General features: G+C 38.8%; 1 protein-coding gene across 1 annotated transcript in view; it reads left to right on the forward strand.

The window, feature by feature from the left end:
• Positions 1-16,410, forward strand: part of Vps13B (vacuolar protein sorting 13B) — a 300,908-nt gene that overhangs the window by 94,797 nt on the left and 189,701 nt on the right. The window contains exon 9 of the mRNA XM_067152027.2: positions 6,849-7,064. Within this exon, the coding sequence (XP_067008128.2) occupies positions 6,849-7,064 (216 nt within the window). The remainder of the gene's footprint in view (positions 1-6,848; positions 7,065-16,410) is intronic.

Here is a 16,410-nt window from a genome sequence, read left to right on the forward strand (position 1 = left end):
CTAAGTATATTGAATAGGTGGGGTAATAAATATACTCCTTTTTTAAACTAAGGAAGTGGTATGTTCCGAGCTGTCAGTGGAGAGATGGCGTGGAATGACAATTGTAGATGAATAAGTTCGAGTGGCATCTTTAAAAGTAGGAAAGATCACAATATGAAGATAAAGTTGGAATTCAAGAGGACAAATTGGGGCAAATATTCATTTTTAGGAAGGGGAGTTAGGGATTGGAATAACTTACCAAGGAAGATGTTCAATAAATTTCCAATTTCTTTGAAATCATCTAAAAAAGGTAGGAAAACAACAGGGAGGGAATCTGGCACCTGGGCGACTGCCCTAAATGCAGATCAGTATTGATTGATTGATTGATTGATTGATTGATTGATTGATTGATTGATTGATTGATTGATTGATTGATTGATTGATTGATTGAACAGTACGTGTTTCGATCGCTTTGCGATCATCATCAGCTATATACACAGAAGCTTAGATAAAAAAGCATTAAAGTAAGCACATAGAAATATTATGTTTTTGTTTACTTTTTCTATTTTCACCAATACGACTATGAAGTGAATAGTTTGTAATAACTGCTAAAGTACTTCAATTACATCAAATATATATACTGCAACTTCAATTCTGCCATTTCCTTTTTCATATACTAATTACTCAAAGTTCTAAAATTCCATGCTTCAAGTAATAGAATTTTGAAATTTCTCCTCTTCTCGGTTAGTTCCCTTCTGAAGATCCAATTGGACTATTCCACCTGGGGGTGGGGGCAGTAGAAAACACCCACGGTATTGCGTGTCTCTCGTAAGAGGCAACTAAAGGGGGCCACAGGGGCTCTCAACTTGGTGTTGGCAACCACGGTGCCCTGAACCGAGTCCTGGCATTGCTTACTTGTGCCATTACTTGTGCCAGCTTCCCCACTTTCGTCTATCCTATCCAACCGCCCTTGGTCAATTCTTCTTCTTTTCCAACCCCAATGGTATTAAAGCACTCGAGGCCTGGGGAGTCTTTCATTTTCACGCCCTTCGTGGCCCTTGTCTTCCTTTGGCCGATACCATAATTTTTCGAAGTGTTGGATCCCTTCCATTTTTCATTTGTCATTAGTGCTATATAGAGGATGGTTGCCTAGTTGTACTTCCTCTTAAAACAACAATCAGCACCACCACCACCACCTCTGGAATATTTTACGTAGAGAAAGGCCATTATCAGTAGAAAATTCCTTCATATAGAAATTGCAGTATGTTCTTAAAAGTTATGGCTGTAGTTGACCTTCACTTTGAGTCGTGCAGGATTATCAGTGCAGCTAATGTTGATCCCTTAGTGCAGTGTTAGCACAGCTTTCTTTGGGCCATGGACTTGGGTTTGATATTTTAAGCGATTGGAGTTGAAAGATGGACACTGCCTGTCCATGATTTCCAATTGTTATTACATGTGATAAAATTGTTATATCGAAAGATGGGCAGCACCCATCCAGCATTTTGAACATGGTAGTTTTTATTCCTATCAACAGATTATACTTCTATGTTAGTTCCTACGTGTACATTGGAGTCTTTGTATGTTCCTTGCTCAAAATCGATTGTGTTCCACCGATAATTTGGTTTTATTGAACGCATTTTTATAGAGGTAGCAGCAGTATTGTTTATGTATACACCGTGGCAGTGGCGCCATCCGAGCGTAAATGAGATGAAATATTCATGGAATGTGAGGAGTTTGCAGATTTGGTAAATGAAATATTAAGTGTCAGGGATAGCGAACTGAATGATGAGGAATCTAAAGTTGTTGTTTTTTGATGAAAGTACAAGTAGTGAGAAAGATGACAGCTGTCTGAATCTCGCACAGAATTAGACTTGTTCAGCCAGTTTTTGGGCAGTGATTTTGGGGTACAAATCGTAAAGAAAACCAACAGGAATGCTCGGAATGCATTTATGGCTGGCAGGAATCCTTGTAACAAGTGGGTAGATGTATCTGTGCACGAAATGAAAGCTTATTTTGCCATAATCATTACAATGTCATAAACCTAACTTCAGTGTATTGGAGCACTAGTAAAATGTTATATTCCCATATTTTTGGTGAAACAATGTTTAGAGACAGGTTCAAAAACATTTTAAAATATTTTTTTTAAATATCTTCGTTGGACTGTATGGACAAACTGATGAAAATTAGACCTGTAATGGACATGAATTTGCAGTCATTCAAGAATATTTCTTCCTGGAAGGCAAATTTGTATTGATGAAACTTTGATGGCATTTTGTGGGAGGCTTTCATACATTCAGTTCAATCCTTAAAAGAAGGCTCATTCTGGCAGGTAAGTGATTGGAATCCGGGATATTGTTGGACTTTCAAAATCTACATTGGAAATATTAAATAAAACATCCCTTTAGGATTATCTAAATTTTTTATTAGTGAATGAATTGTTTTAGAAATGTGTTCTGATTTCTATGAGGATGGCAGGGAAATTTACATGCACAGCTGGTACAGTTCTGCCCACTTGTTTCAGGAACTATTGAAATGGGAGTGATATGTGGGAGCAACTGTAAGACAAAATAGGAAAGACATGCTTCAGCAGCTAAAACAAGTCAAACTCAAGAGAGGAGAGCTTTCTTTCCCCTTGTGTAATGGCTTGTTGTGTTTGAATGGAAGGATAGATAGGATGTGTCAATACTCTCAACATCAGATGGGAAATGTGATTATGAGGAAGGCCATTTAGAATGCAAATCTGAAGGGAGTCCTGAAATCAAAACTTGTTGTAAAGGATAATAAACACATACGTTAGACAGACAAATTTACATGGTTGTGCAGCTAACCTGTTGTGAGGAGGTTTGGGAAGGGATACAAGAAGTTATTCTTTTTGATGTACTGTACAACAGGAGTGTGATTCACAGAAATATCACAGAGACAAATATTCATTTCACACAGTTCAGAACAAATTTGGCTGAACAACTGTTGAAATCCATTCAGCTCCCAGTACGCTCTTTCATTGGAAGACCATCAACATCTGAGTGTCCATTGCGTCTGCAAGTCAAATTCTGGGTACATTTTATTGAAAAATCACCAGCAGCTTCTAAAGGTAGGTTATCCAGAAAATATAAAGTTGGAAAAGTAAATGTGAAAAGATCAGAGATGGTGTATCATTGTAAAAAGTGTAAGGTTCCATTACGAACAATGTTTGGAAGCTTACCACACAGAAGAAAATTTTCAACCAGATACTCTCATGAGGAAAAACTCTAGCCCGCCTGGTGGCCATGATCGTTAAGGTGTTGAAGTCTAAATGGTCCAACATCGTGGTTAGTGGTTCGAGTCCAATTGGTCGAAAAAATTTCACCATCAGAATGTTGGATGGCAGGGTAGGGGAGGTGGTGGTATACAATTTATAATCACTAGATTGCGTGCCAAAAGTCTGGATTAAATTCCAAATCTCTCTGCAGTGCTCATATGGAGAGAGGATATACGACGCTGTTGATGGTGATTCGTCCGTTGAATGGAGACATTAAACCATGAGCAGACCCCTTGGTGCAATTTGACAGGAGTAGGCTATATGCCGGCACAGGCTTTCATCCTCTCCCTTCCTACTATCATAGATCTCGTCAATCATTTCATCTCATTAACTCCTCTGATGAGGTTGACGCCAGGAAGGGCATCCAGTCATAAAAAACTCGCCACGACAGATTCATATCACCTCATGCCCGACCCCGAAATACTAGTATACCAAAATATATACAGCTGTGAGCTCACATCCGAGAGATAGTGTGTTCGAACCCCACTGTCAACAGCCCTGAAGATGGTTTTCGTGGTTTCCTATTTTCACACCAGGCAAATGCTGGGGCTGTAGCTTAATTAAGGCCACGGCCACTTCCTTCCCTATCCCATCGTTGCCATAAGACCTATCTGTGTCGGTGCGACATAAAGCAACTAGCAACAAAAAAGTATATAGTTATACAAGTTTAGTGAACTAAGTATAAGGTGTGATCAGAAAGTTTCCGTTTGAGGGCGTTGCTGCAGCAGACATACGTAGTGTGACTCCAGTGTGGGTAATACCAATATAAATGGTCCGTTATTGGATATTGTAAATTTTCCAGCTAACTCATTCCTGGTTGCTGCGTTTTGTCCCTGTGTGCTAAGTTGGGCTCATCGGTTGGTACTTAGCACACCTACCAAGACACATGGCTAGTGCATACCGTGGAGGCCACTGCGTAGTCTATTGGGAGCCACCGGCAGTGCCAGTGCACTATGAGAGACTTTGTCTCCTTATCAAAAATTGATGCCTGCTTGATTATCAGATGATATAGATGTTGATTCCCTTAGGGAATCTGAAATATTTGTCCCGAAAAAGTAAATTTATAATACCAATATACTGTAAATGGTCCGTTATTGGACATTATAAATTTTCCAACTAACTCATTCCTGGTTGCCAGCGTTTTGCCCCCGTGTGCTAAGTTGGGCTCATCGGTTGGTACTTAGCACACCCACCAGGACGCATGGCTAGTGCATACCAAGGAGACCACTGCGTAGGCTATTTGGAGCCACCGGCAGTGCCAGTTTAAAAGTTTCTTCACACTCATTTTACACTTTTTACTTATCTGAAGTTTCTCACACAACCTCATTTTTTCCATTACAGATTGGAACTTCATTGGCGGTTTCCACTATGGTCACATACAGTTTACTATGCACCTCTTATCTTCCCTAACACAGCTTCTCAATTTTGTTTGCTGCCCTCCCAACCAATTAATATAAGGCAAATACTCCTAGCCAACATTAGAAACTATCATCGAGAACGGGACTGCTAAATTGAGAATGCTGCTATTCTAAAATTTGAAATTCATTGGCGTTTTTCCATCACTTCTTACATACATTTCACCTGGCACGTTATCTCCTCTCAAACTTGGATTCTCAAACTTTTTCGCTCGTCTCCTAGCCATTCATGGTGATGGTGACTCTACGAAAACAGACTGACTGTCAGTTCTGAATTTTCAATACAGTGATTTCGTCCTGATTTTGAATTGTATCTGAATGCAAAAATTTTAGACTAACGAGGTCTGCAACCGCACTATACGCACTTATTGTTCGTTTCTGTCTGTATAATTTGTTTTCATTTTTTTTCTTCTTTGGCTTTACACACTTTTTAGATTCAATTATGTATAACATTAACATTTTTTTTTCACGAATTTGTCTCGAGTTATTTATTGCTCCATCTAACAATGGAAATGTTGTATCTTGTATTGTTTTTTTATGTCTGCCATGTGTCTTTTGTTTTTCATTTGTTCCTTCATTATGTTTTTAGCACATATTTAGCTACATTATGTAAATAACTTTAACCCCCCACTATTTCACTGAAGATGGGTCAAACGAGTCGGAACATGTTTGAATTTGATTACTCCATCTAATGATGGAATTATGTATTGAATAGGAGTTTACATTTAAAAAATTTACTTTGCAAAGGTTATGGACTTCTTCATACAACAGGTGTTTTACCATTCGGGGATCTTCAACCTGGTGCATCGGTGGGATGAGTGCCTCAATGCTCACGGCGATTTTGCCTGATTGGCATCCTGATTCAGGACTGTACGGCCGTCAAACGGAAACGTTTTGATCGCCTCTTATATATTGGTATCAGTTATATCACAAAGGACTTGAAAAATATTAAGTCCCAACAGACAGAACCGTTCTGAAGATATTCAGACTGTAATCGGTATTGGAAAGGAACAAACAAGTGTCATGTAATGTCAAGTTATAGAGAGAGAGAGAGAGAGAGAGAGAGAGAGAGAGAGAGACTCGGGTGGGGAGTGGGAGGACAAGAAAAGGAACTCAGAATAGGACAACACATTGACAGGTCATTGGGAAGAGGAAACACAGAAAGAGGAGACAAACTATCATCTTCAAATAGGCTGTCTCCTCATCAGTTACAGTTCTTCTACATCCATCTCTTCTCAGTACCCGACACTCGTTTCTGTTTCCCAACTTCTTCAGGAGGGGCCATCTTGATATGTTTCTTCCCTTTTCCTGTATTTACCCAGATTTCTTCTTATCCTACATTTTCCGCATCAAGCCTGTTGCTTCTTATGTCCTGCCACAGCCGCCGTGTTCTCCAGGCTTCCACGTTGTAAGTTCTGGAAACCAAACTTTGTTGACCCATTCAGATTCCTCCTTATGGTTGAAGCTGTTGATGTGCTTTAAGACTAGCACCTTCTTCACACTGCAGCAGGTGTCTACAGGATCTTGTGTAGCTGTGGCCAAGTGTACATAGTGTACATAGTGTACATAGGAGCAACAAAACGTCATTGAACTGAAGGAGCCCAACTGATGCAGCTGGCTGGAACACACAAGAACGGTCATAGCCACCAAACATTCGCTGTTAGCAGGCCACGGTGTAAAGAAAAGCAACACAGTGTCTTATCACACCCAGCTACAATGCTAAACCAATGAGATCCTGAAGCACACTAATATGTTGTTCACACAACTGACAACACAGCTGACCAAGCCATAGTGAGACTGACTAATATCTCGAAGCCTACCCTATGATATATGTAAATTTTGTATTTCATAAGCACAGTACACAATATAACTTTTAAATTTCTCTATAAAAATTCAGTTACATATTTTGGTTAAATTCCTTTTTCGTTGGTAGATGTTAATGAGGTTTTACTGTATCTATAACTATATGCAGTATATGGTGTATTAAACAGAAGAAGTCCCCTCTGAATAGCTGCTTCTCTGTTTCTAAAAGAGAAAGTGTTGTTTGTAATGGAAGAAATATATTATAAAAGGGTTTTTTCATGCTTTTGTTATAGCATAAAAATACATGCCAATTTATTCAATCATCGTTCAATATTATCCCTCTCTCTTTACAGGTAACTGAAAGTACTTCAGAGAGGAGTTACTACGGCCCTCGAAAAGTGAAGTTTGTACCTTTCCTGGTGTTACAGCTGCATGGATGTTTTGTCGACACAGTCATACATGGAGTGGGTTGGCTTAATGCTCAAGTTGGTATAAGCTATGCAAACCTGCAACCTTATGGTGACTGTTTTTGCGGTCTTAAGGAGGGGAATGCAAAGCAAGATTATCATGTAAGTCTTACTTTAATCTGTATTATTTCTGAACTCATGGGTTAACCAAATACTGAGCATACTTGTGACCAGGTATAGATACACTTTAAAATACTAAAAGGTGCCCAGTACTTTGTCTTGTAAACTGATACCACCTTAAAAGGAAGGAGCTTGCGGACTAGAAATCTCAGTTTATGGAAAACATCCGCCAAAAGTTTTGAACAAACTGATTGCTGTTTCATACAGATTTTTATGTGGCTTTGTGTGAGCGTGGTATCTTATCTGGCTTTTACGGAAAATCTGATATAACCTTCTAATAACTTTAAACCAAAACAGTTTTGCATTCAATGACAAAATCTATTGTCAAAAGGAAGGGTTAACCATAGGCTCACTATTATCAGGAATAATAGGGAACATATTCCTAAATAACATTGAAAACAATTTCTTAACCAACTAAGAGATGTAGAGGGAGATCAAGGTGATCAGTAGAGGCTGCAGAGCTGAATTATGGAAGCACTAAGTTAATTCACAGAGGTTTCAAGACTGAATGCTAAAAGGCATAACAGTGTATAATGAAGATACATACATACATACATACATACATACATACATACATACATACATACATACATACATACATACATACATAATCATTAAAGACTGTTATGCCTTTCAGCGTTCAGTCTGCAAGCTTCTGTGAATTTACTAAACGTTGCCACAATCCTCTGTTTGCAGCTAATGCTGTGGCTTCATTTAGTTCTATACCTGTTATTTTTAAATCGGTAGAAACTGAGTCTAACCATTGTCGTCTTGGTCTCCCTCTACTTCTCTTAGCCTCCATAACAGTCCATTATTCTCCCACCACCGTAGCCGGTTTATGCATACAGCTTCATCCGTCGAGTTCATTCCTAACTTAGCCTTTATCTCGTCATTCCAAGTACCTTCCTGCCACTGTTCCCACCTGTTTGTACCAGCAATCATTCTTGCTACTTTCATGTCTGTTACTTCTAACTTATGAATAAGATATCCTGAGTCCACCCAGCTTCCACTCCCGTAAAGCAAAATTGGTCTGAAAACAGACAGTTGTGATTTTGTTTAACACTGTCTTGGGAAAAGTAATGAGAACTTGGAGGAAAACCATAAAAGAAGGGATAGAAGCAATCTGTTTAGGTACAAAGAAGCAAAATGTGAAGTTGGATTGCTTAGCATTCGCTGATGAGTTGGCATTGTTAGCAGGAGATAAAAAAGAAGCCCAAATAATGTTTGAAAAATTACATGATATTGCAGAGAAAGCAGGACTCTGGATTTCATATGAAAAGACAGAGTGCATAGAAATAAAGAAAAGCATCTGGAAGTTGAACTAAACCCATCAAGAACCACAGGCTGAGTTCTGGTATTGAGGAAGCTCTGTAGGAGAGTTAGGAAGCGACCATGGATGTTAAAAAGTTCTAATAGTTTATAGGATAGAAGTACATGGTTTACGGTATCAAAAGCTTTTGCAACATCAGTGTAGTGCAGGTCCAGCTGAGAGCCGGCTTTAAGAGCAGATGTTGCACGATGAAGAAGAACATTGAGATTAATTAGGCAGGAGCTACCAAGAAGAAAACCATGGTGTTGGGACGATATATAAAGAATGGTGAAAGAAAGGAGATACTGGTGGATATTGGATAATCTTTTCACAGGTGAGTGACAGGGTGGCTAATATAGAAAGTGGGCAGTAGTTTCTGATGTCAGACCTCTTTTTCACTTTTAAAAACCGGAATGATGTTAGCAATTTTCCAGTTGTCTGGAAAGTAATCAGCTAAGAAGCAATGGTAAAATTTAACAGCAATAGGATGGGCAAGAGTCATAGCAGTATTCTTAAACCAGTAGGTTTATTTTCTGGCAAGAAGGAAAGTAAAGAATAGACTTCTGACTCAGTGGTGGAAAGATTACTGAGACTGTGAGAAGGAACAGAATTAATACTTGAAAAATCTGGGAACTGAACAGCTGCAACAAAATTAGACACAAAGTAATTGTTGAAAATTTCTGGTCTATTACTACCACTGGCTAAATTATCACCCCAAATCCCTGTGTCTGGTACACACTTTGTATTTTTCCTGTTGTTTATCAGAAACCAGAATCTCTTGCTATTACTTCTCACTTCTAGGCAGGCAGAGTTTATGTAATCCTGGCAATCCCATTTTAGAAGCTATTTATGGTGTTTGTGAAGGTTAAGGTTTTATAGCTGACTTCAGAAGGTGACCTTTTCCAGTCTTTCCAGGCTCACTTTTCTTCCATAGATGGCATCTGGCAGATGTTTTACGAGTGGGAACAAGGTCACGGGTCACATCAAGAGTCCAGTCATAGAACAGGTCCACTGCTCTTCGTCTTCACCCACTTGAAGCAAGTGCCAGGGTAGAAGCGAGAGGGTGTGATTGACAGCCTGCGAATCAACCTTTTACCACATTGGTACACAGTTCCTGGTAAAGGGTTGATGACATTTTGGTGGGGGGCAGTAGAGAATGTTTCCTCTACAGACTTGTGGTTCGATTTTAAAATATTGTAATGGTTATAGCGTCCGCCATGTCAACTGGCAGTGGGCCCGGCCCGGCACTGTATTGACCCACCCCTTACGGTTCAACTGCGCCAATCACTAGCAGCGTTTAAGTGCTAGGACTGCCCCACTCACTTCCGCTCACGGTCCCATAGCAGAGGAGTATAGAAATGACTCCACGAATAATCTGAAGTGTTCCATCTCGCGATGTTCCTGGATCCATCCAGCATCCAGACGATTCTAGAAGAGCCAGCGCAGGTATATAAGAGAGGAACGACCTGCCTGGAGTCAGTAAGAGTTAGACTGAGTTAGAAATTGGTGTGGTTCAGTCGTGAATGACTGCCAGTGTAGTTAAGTATGTGAACTGCCGTGATTATAGGACTAGGGTGCTACAGTGTGGACTGTCGGCGAAGGAAAGAACGTGTAGCCGTGCGACGCGGGACCTTGTGTGTGAGTGTAAAACTGTGTAGTGTCAGAACAAGTGAGAAACGAAGGGAGAGAGAGCGCGCGAACTGCGTAAGTGTGTGTTATGAGCAAAAGTTGTGTGTAGTCTTGTGTAGTTTAGTGCCTAGCTAATAAATCTTAGTATTGAAGCTACCAATCTAGTGTTAATTGATCCTACTACCCCGCCAACTCGTTACAATATTTCGTCCCACTGAAATAGCCGAAGGCTCAGCAGAGCAGAGCATGTAGTCAAGAAACTATCCCCACATGTGTTCTCAAGGATGTCTGTTGGAGGCGATGAACCCCACGAATACCAATCTCCAGTTTTGAAGAAACAATTTTTGAGGTACATGTTATAACAAAATACTTTCTGAATTTGTTAAGCAGATATTAATGCATTTCACACAGGCTGCTTTGTCCATGAACACTGTCTTCACTATTAAAAATATTTATCCATTATTTAGATTACACAATCTGTTCTGCTGGGGACCACTGCCTTCATTATTGAAGTAAGCTTAAAGCTCTTCTCTAGTCTTTGCATCCCTGGAACAGCTTTTGTTATGTCCTCTTTTTTTTTAATATCCATCAGCTAGATTAGAATCACTTGTTCTTAACTCTAATGACAGTATAGAGTCTTCAAAGTCCAAGTTTCTTATTGGTGTGTAGGTAGAGAAAGTTTCTTCTTAAAAATGTCACGAAGTACATAGCATGTCATAACTACAATGTCTTTATATTCAAATTTCAAATTGTCCGCCTCAGCAGAGTAACAGTTAGCGTTATTGGCTGCCGTTTTTGGCGGGCTGGGTTTGATTCCCGGTACTGCCAGAGATTTAAAAATGGCACAAGGGCTGGTATGTGTCTAAAATGGTACATGCAGCTCACCTGCATTGGGGGTGTGCCTGAGAAGAGCTGCACCACCTGGGGACGAGGGCACAAGTTTATTTATTTAGTTTCAAATGAATACTGACATGAAAAATTTGAAATCTAGATGCCAATATGCATTTTCTGCATTGCACCTAGCTCTTGATAAACAGTCATTGAATATTCTACGCTCATCTCTTAACTCTCTCCGATTAGAAGGCCTTAAGATATTTGTATATTAAGACAAATGGTTTGTTGCTTACGAACACTTAGTTTAGGATTTTACCTCAATTATTCTGCTGTTGTTGACCAGGAATACCAGAAACATGGCTCAGTTTGTTCTGGGTGATTTCTGACAAAAGAGTAGTGTTACAAAAATGTTGCAAAGTTTGTGCTGGGAAGACATGGGAGAAAGAAGACGAGCTGCTCGACTATGTGGTATGTGATATATTGATTCCCATAGGGAATCTGAAATATTTGTCCTGAATGAGTACAAATATATCATCTGATGGCCAGTCAGCATCAATTTTTGAAAATGAGACAAAACCTCTCATAGTGCATTGCCACTGCCGGTGGCTGCAAGTAGCCTATACAGTGGCCTTTACAGTATGCACAAGCCATGTGTCTTGGTAGGTGTGCTATCTACCAACTGACCAGCCCAACTTAGCACACTGGGGCGAAACATTGGCAACCAGGAATGAGTTAGCTGGAAAATTTATAAGTGGTATGTCCCGAGCTGTCAGTGGAGAGATGGCGTGGAATGACATTAGTAGACGAATAAGTTTGAGTGGTGTCTTTAAAAGTAGGAAAGATCACAATATGAAGATAAAGCTGAAATTCAAGACGACAAATTGGGGCAAATATTTGTTTATATGAAGGGGAGTTAGGGAATGGAATAACTTACCAAGGGAGATGTTCAATAAATTTCAGATTTCTTTGAAATCATTTAAGAAAAGGCTAAGAAAACAACAGACAGGGAATCTACCACCTGGGCGACTGCCCTAAATGCAGATCAGTAGTGATTGCTACATAAAGAATTATTTTTCAGTTTATTGCAAAATGCTTCTTGTTCAATTACACCTCCATTGGAAAATCTTCCATTTACACCAAATTTTCATATAATCAATTCATAATTTGCATTGATGACTGCCATCTGTACCATGCTACGGAACCCTGTATAACTGTAAAAATACGAACCACTCCCAGGTGGTGGCACAATCATGATGGCTGGGAAGACTTGGGAGAAAGGAGACGAGCTGCTCGACTAAGTGGTATGTGATACAAATTCTTATACTTTTGTTAATTACCACCTATTCAATACAATAAAAACGTAATAAAAACTTACATATTTATTAAGTAGGATATCTGCCACCTGGGTGACTACCCTAAATGCAGATCAGTAGTGATTGATTAGTGATATCTTAATCCAATAGAATAGATTCATGATCTTATATAACCTTAAGTAAATAATAATTGGCTGATGATGCTCACGGAAAAGGAGCGAAACATGTACCATATCAACAACTTAATAAATATGTAAGTTTTTATTACGTTTCTATTGTATTGAATAGGTGGTAATTAACAAAAGTATAAGAATTTGTATCACAAGTAGATCTTCAATACGGAAAAAAAATTAAATTTATGACTTGTAATAAGCGGTATGTTCCAAGCTGTCAGTGGAGAGATGGCGTGGGAGGACATCAGTAGACGAATACGTTTGGATGGTGTCTTTAAAAGTAGGAAAGATCACAATATGAAGATAAAGTTGGAATTTAAGGGACAAATTGGGGCAAATATTCATTTGTAGGAAGGGGAGTTAGGGATTGGAATAACTTACCAAAGGAGATGTTCAATAAATTTCCAATTTCTTTGCAATCATTTAAGAAAAGGCTAGGAAAACAACAGTAGGAAATCTGCCACCTGGGCGACTGCCCTAAATGCAGATCAGTAGTGATTGATTAGTGATTAGTGATGTGTTTACCATCAGCGGCACCCAATCAATGAGGGAAATTCCATCTATTCTCAAATTATTGTGCTATTTGTCTCCATTCCTCTTGTGACCTTGGAAACTTAAAAACAAATTCTTGTTCAGGATGAACGTGACACAGATTTAATAATGATAAACTCTACCCCAGAGCCTCGTTCACCATCACAATCATCAGCAAGCAGATCTGTACTGGATCATCCACCTTCTGACCTAGGCGTGATATCTCCTACCCCGAGCACATTGTTACCGCCCAGACAACTCAAGAGAAAGAGAAGTAGACAACATACTAACTTGTATTGGAAAACAGTTGACGGAAAGAAGAGCTGGAGTTCAACACGGCATTTATGGCCGAAATATTGCTATAAAATTGAAATTATTAAGGCTCCACCTATTCAATACAATGACATTTATTAGTGTGTCATTTACATCAGGTACTAGTTTCGGCACTTATATTGTGCCGTCATCAGCCATAGAGTCAAATTGGCAATCATGAACAATCTTAAAACAATTTAAAACACAGATAACACTTGAATAGATGAATGTTAAATCAATTAAAAATTATAGTATGAGATGATGTTGAACTCTAATATAAACTTCATTAAAATTGATGATGACTTCATTATTTTATACATATGTGTATATTCCAGCTTGAAATATGTGTATGTATTGTTAAATATAAGCTGCGGAATTTTATATTGTATTGTCTATATGCAGTTGCCACTTGCTTGGTCTGTAGTTATGTGGTTCCGAAAAGATGAACAGTCTTGTGAAGATCTAATTTGACCAATGATTTTTACGATTCCCACTTCAATATCTGGCTTGGAACCTAAAGAAGGAATTAAAAGCCAAATCAGGCAAAAAGTAAAAATGGAAAGAATAGAAATGACTAGAAATGAGCTCACCTTGAGCAGCCTGTTGAACCGGCAGATGGAGCTGGACTGAAGGACATGATCATAAGGGTGAGAAACTTGGAGAAGGGGAGGAGAGGAGGGGTGGAGGAGGAGCAACTACAGGGGAGCTAAGGTGGACCAGAAGGATGAGGTATTGGGGGTAACTGGTGGAGATGTTTACTGGGTATGATTTGAAAGATTGAGTTGTTTTTTGGAAGTGTGATATTTTTTAGCCAATTAATTAAGGGAGAAAGGAGGCGAGCTGCTCAACTAAGTGGTATGTAATACAAATTCTTATACTTTTGTTAATTACCACCTATTCAATACAATAAAAACGTAATAAAAACTTACATATTTATTAAGTAGGATATCTGCCACCTCGGCGAATATTGGGTCTCTCGGAAATTTCATTTAAATTATAATGTGGATTGAAGTATTGATCACAATGAATAAAACAATTTTCAATAATATTGATGATGGGGCCCATGTTTGCTATATGAAGAATCTCTAAATCATGTTCAATGTCAGTGAACTTATGATTAGAGTCATGAATATTTTGGCCTAACTTACCTTCATGAATTCTTTGCTTAATTTGCCCATTTCTATTTCTGAAACAATAGCAATATCATCTGCAAATCTTAGATTGTGTAATCATTTTCCATTTACAGTACTTTAATTACATTTGGGTTCTCCTTTAAGGCAGTAATAGCTTCTTCAATGTACAGATTGAACAAATACGGTGATAAAGGGCACCGCTCTCTTATGCCTCTCCTATTTTTGCTATGTTCTTGCCATCATTTACTTTTTGGTGCGCTGTGAATTGTAAAAAGTCTTTCTTTTTAAGAATCAAGCGTAATGATAAAATTGCGTCTCTGGTGCCTTTGCCAGCTCTGAAGCCAAACTGATCATTATCCGAATACTGCAATACAAAATAAGAATTACTATAACCAAATATTAGTGTGTGTTACAGGAACACCTACAATACCTAAACATTGTTCACATTGACATTTACAATTGAGATAAGTTCAGAAAATTAATCTCTCCAGTCACTAACAGCTAAATCACTGCGTCCAGGAATAGGAGTGAAATGGACTCAATAAAGAATAGACATCCATAGCACTAGAATGAAGGAATACTGGGCTAAGAGGAAGAAGAAAGCTCACCAGAATTAAGAACCACGTGGTCAGTCGTATTCCTAAACGAAGTAGTAGCAGTAGTAGTAGTAGTAGTAGTAGTAGTAGCAGCAGCAACAGCAGTAGTAGTAGTATTGAATTAAGAAGGTCAAGCCCACGTACATGGTGTTCGTAGATCTAGAAAAGGCATTCGATAATGTTGATTGGACCGAGCTATTTGATATTCTGAAAGTGATCGGGATCAGATACCGAAAACAAAGAATGATCTACAATATATATAAAATAAGAGTTTTGTCTGTACGTTGCTTAGAATTTGAAAAGAATGGTATTTCTGTATCGGTCATGTCCACAGTAACAAAGAAATGCACTTTTTACTTTTCCGTAACTTCTGTCTGTACGTATGTATGTGTGTGTGTATGTACACGCATCACGAGAAAACGGCTGAAGAGAATTTAATGAAAATCGATATGTGAAGTCGGGGGATGAGCCACTACGATCTAGGCTATAAATCATTTTACTCACGCTGAGTGAAATGGTAGTTTAGGAAAATGCCTAAAAGTTAATTCTCAAATATTTATATTATTAGTGGTCCTATCGATAAATACTACATAATTAAAGTTATATAGAATTAAATTTATGTCATACATTGTTACCTACAGGCTTTGATAACACAGATATTCATGAATTTGTATTTTTGTTGCCAAGTCCATATCAACGCCGAGCCACGAGAAAATGGGATAACAGAATTTAATGAAAGTCGGTATATAGAGTTGGGGAATAAGAAAATACAGTCTAAATTATAAATAATTGTGTTTGCCCTGTATGAAATTGAAGATTAGGGGAAGGTGCCTAAAATTTAATTTTTAAATACCTATGTTATTGGTCCTATCGACTAGTACTCGTTGCCACAGAGAGCACGAAACTCTTGCCCATGTCCTGGGAGCCTGCCCTTATGGGGAGGTATTGAGAAATTCCCGCCATCATACAATATGACAATTGATTGCGACCTCGCTGAGGGATCACGGTTTCACGGTGCACGAAGAGGTCTCTGGCCTAGCTACTGATGGGAGTAACAGTCGTATTGACATGATAGCCTTTCAACCAGCTAGCAAGCAAGGACTAATCTTAGATCCCACAATACGTTTTGAGTCGCACGTTGGCCAGGCCGAAGAGGTGGACGCCGAAAAGAAGTCAATTTACCAGCCGACTGTAAACTACTATAAAGATAAATATCACCTAGACAATATTTCCATCCATGGACTCATGATCGGAGCTCGAGGCACAATCCCTAAATTTCTTGTACAGCTATGGGATTCTCTCGGCCTCAGCCGGACACAACTTCACGACATCGCTATCGCCGCAATACGAGGTTCTTTGACCATACTCTGCAATCATCTATATAAAATTTGATCAACAATATTGCAAATTTATTCCTGAGCCTTGTGATTTTTCTACGTGGCACACTAGCAAAGTCAACAGTAACTTAGAAAACAAAATACCGTGTAGTTGACATACT

The sequence above is a fragment of the Anabrus simplex genome, chromosome 7 (assembly GCF_040414725.1).
Source record: "Anabrus simplex isolate iqAnaSimp1 chromosome 7, ASM4041472v1, whole genome shotgun sequence".
Lineage (NCBI taxonomy): Eukaryota > Metazoa > Arthropoda > Insecta > Orthoptera > Tettigoniidae > Anabrus > Anabrus simplex.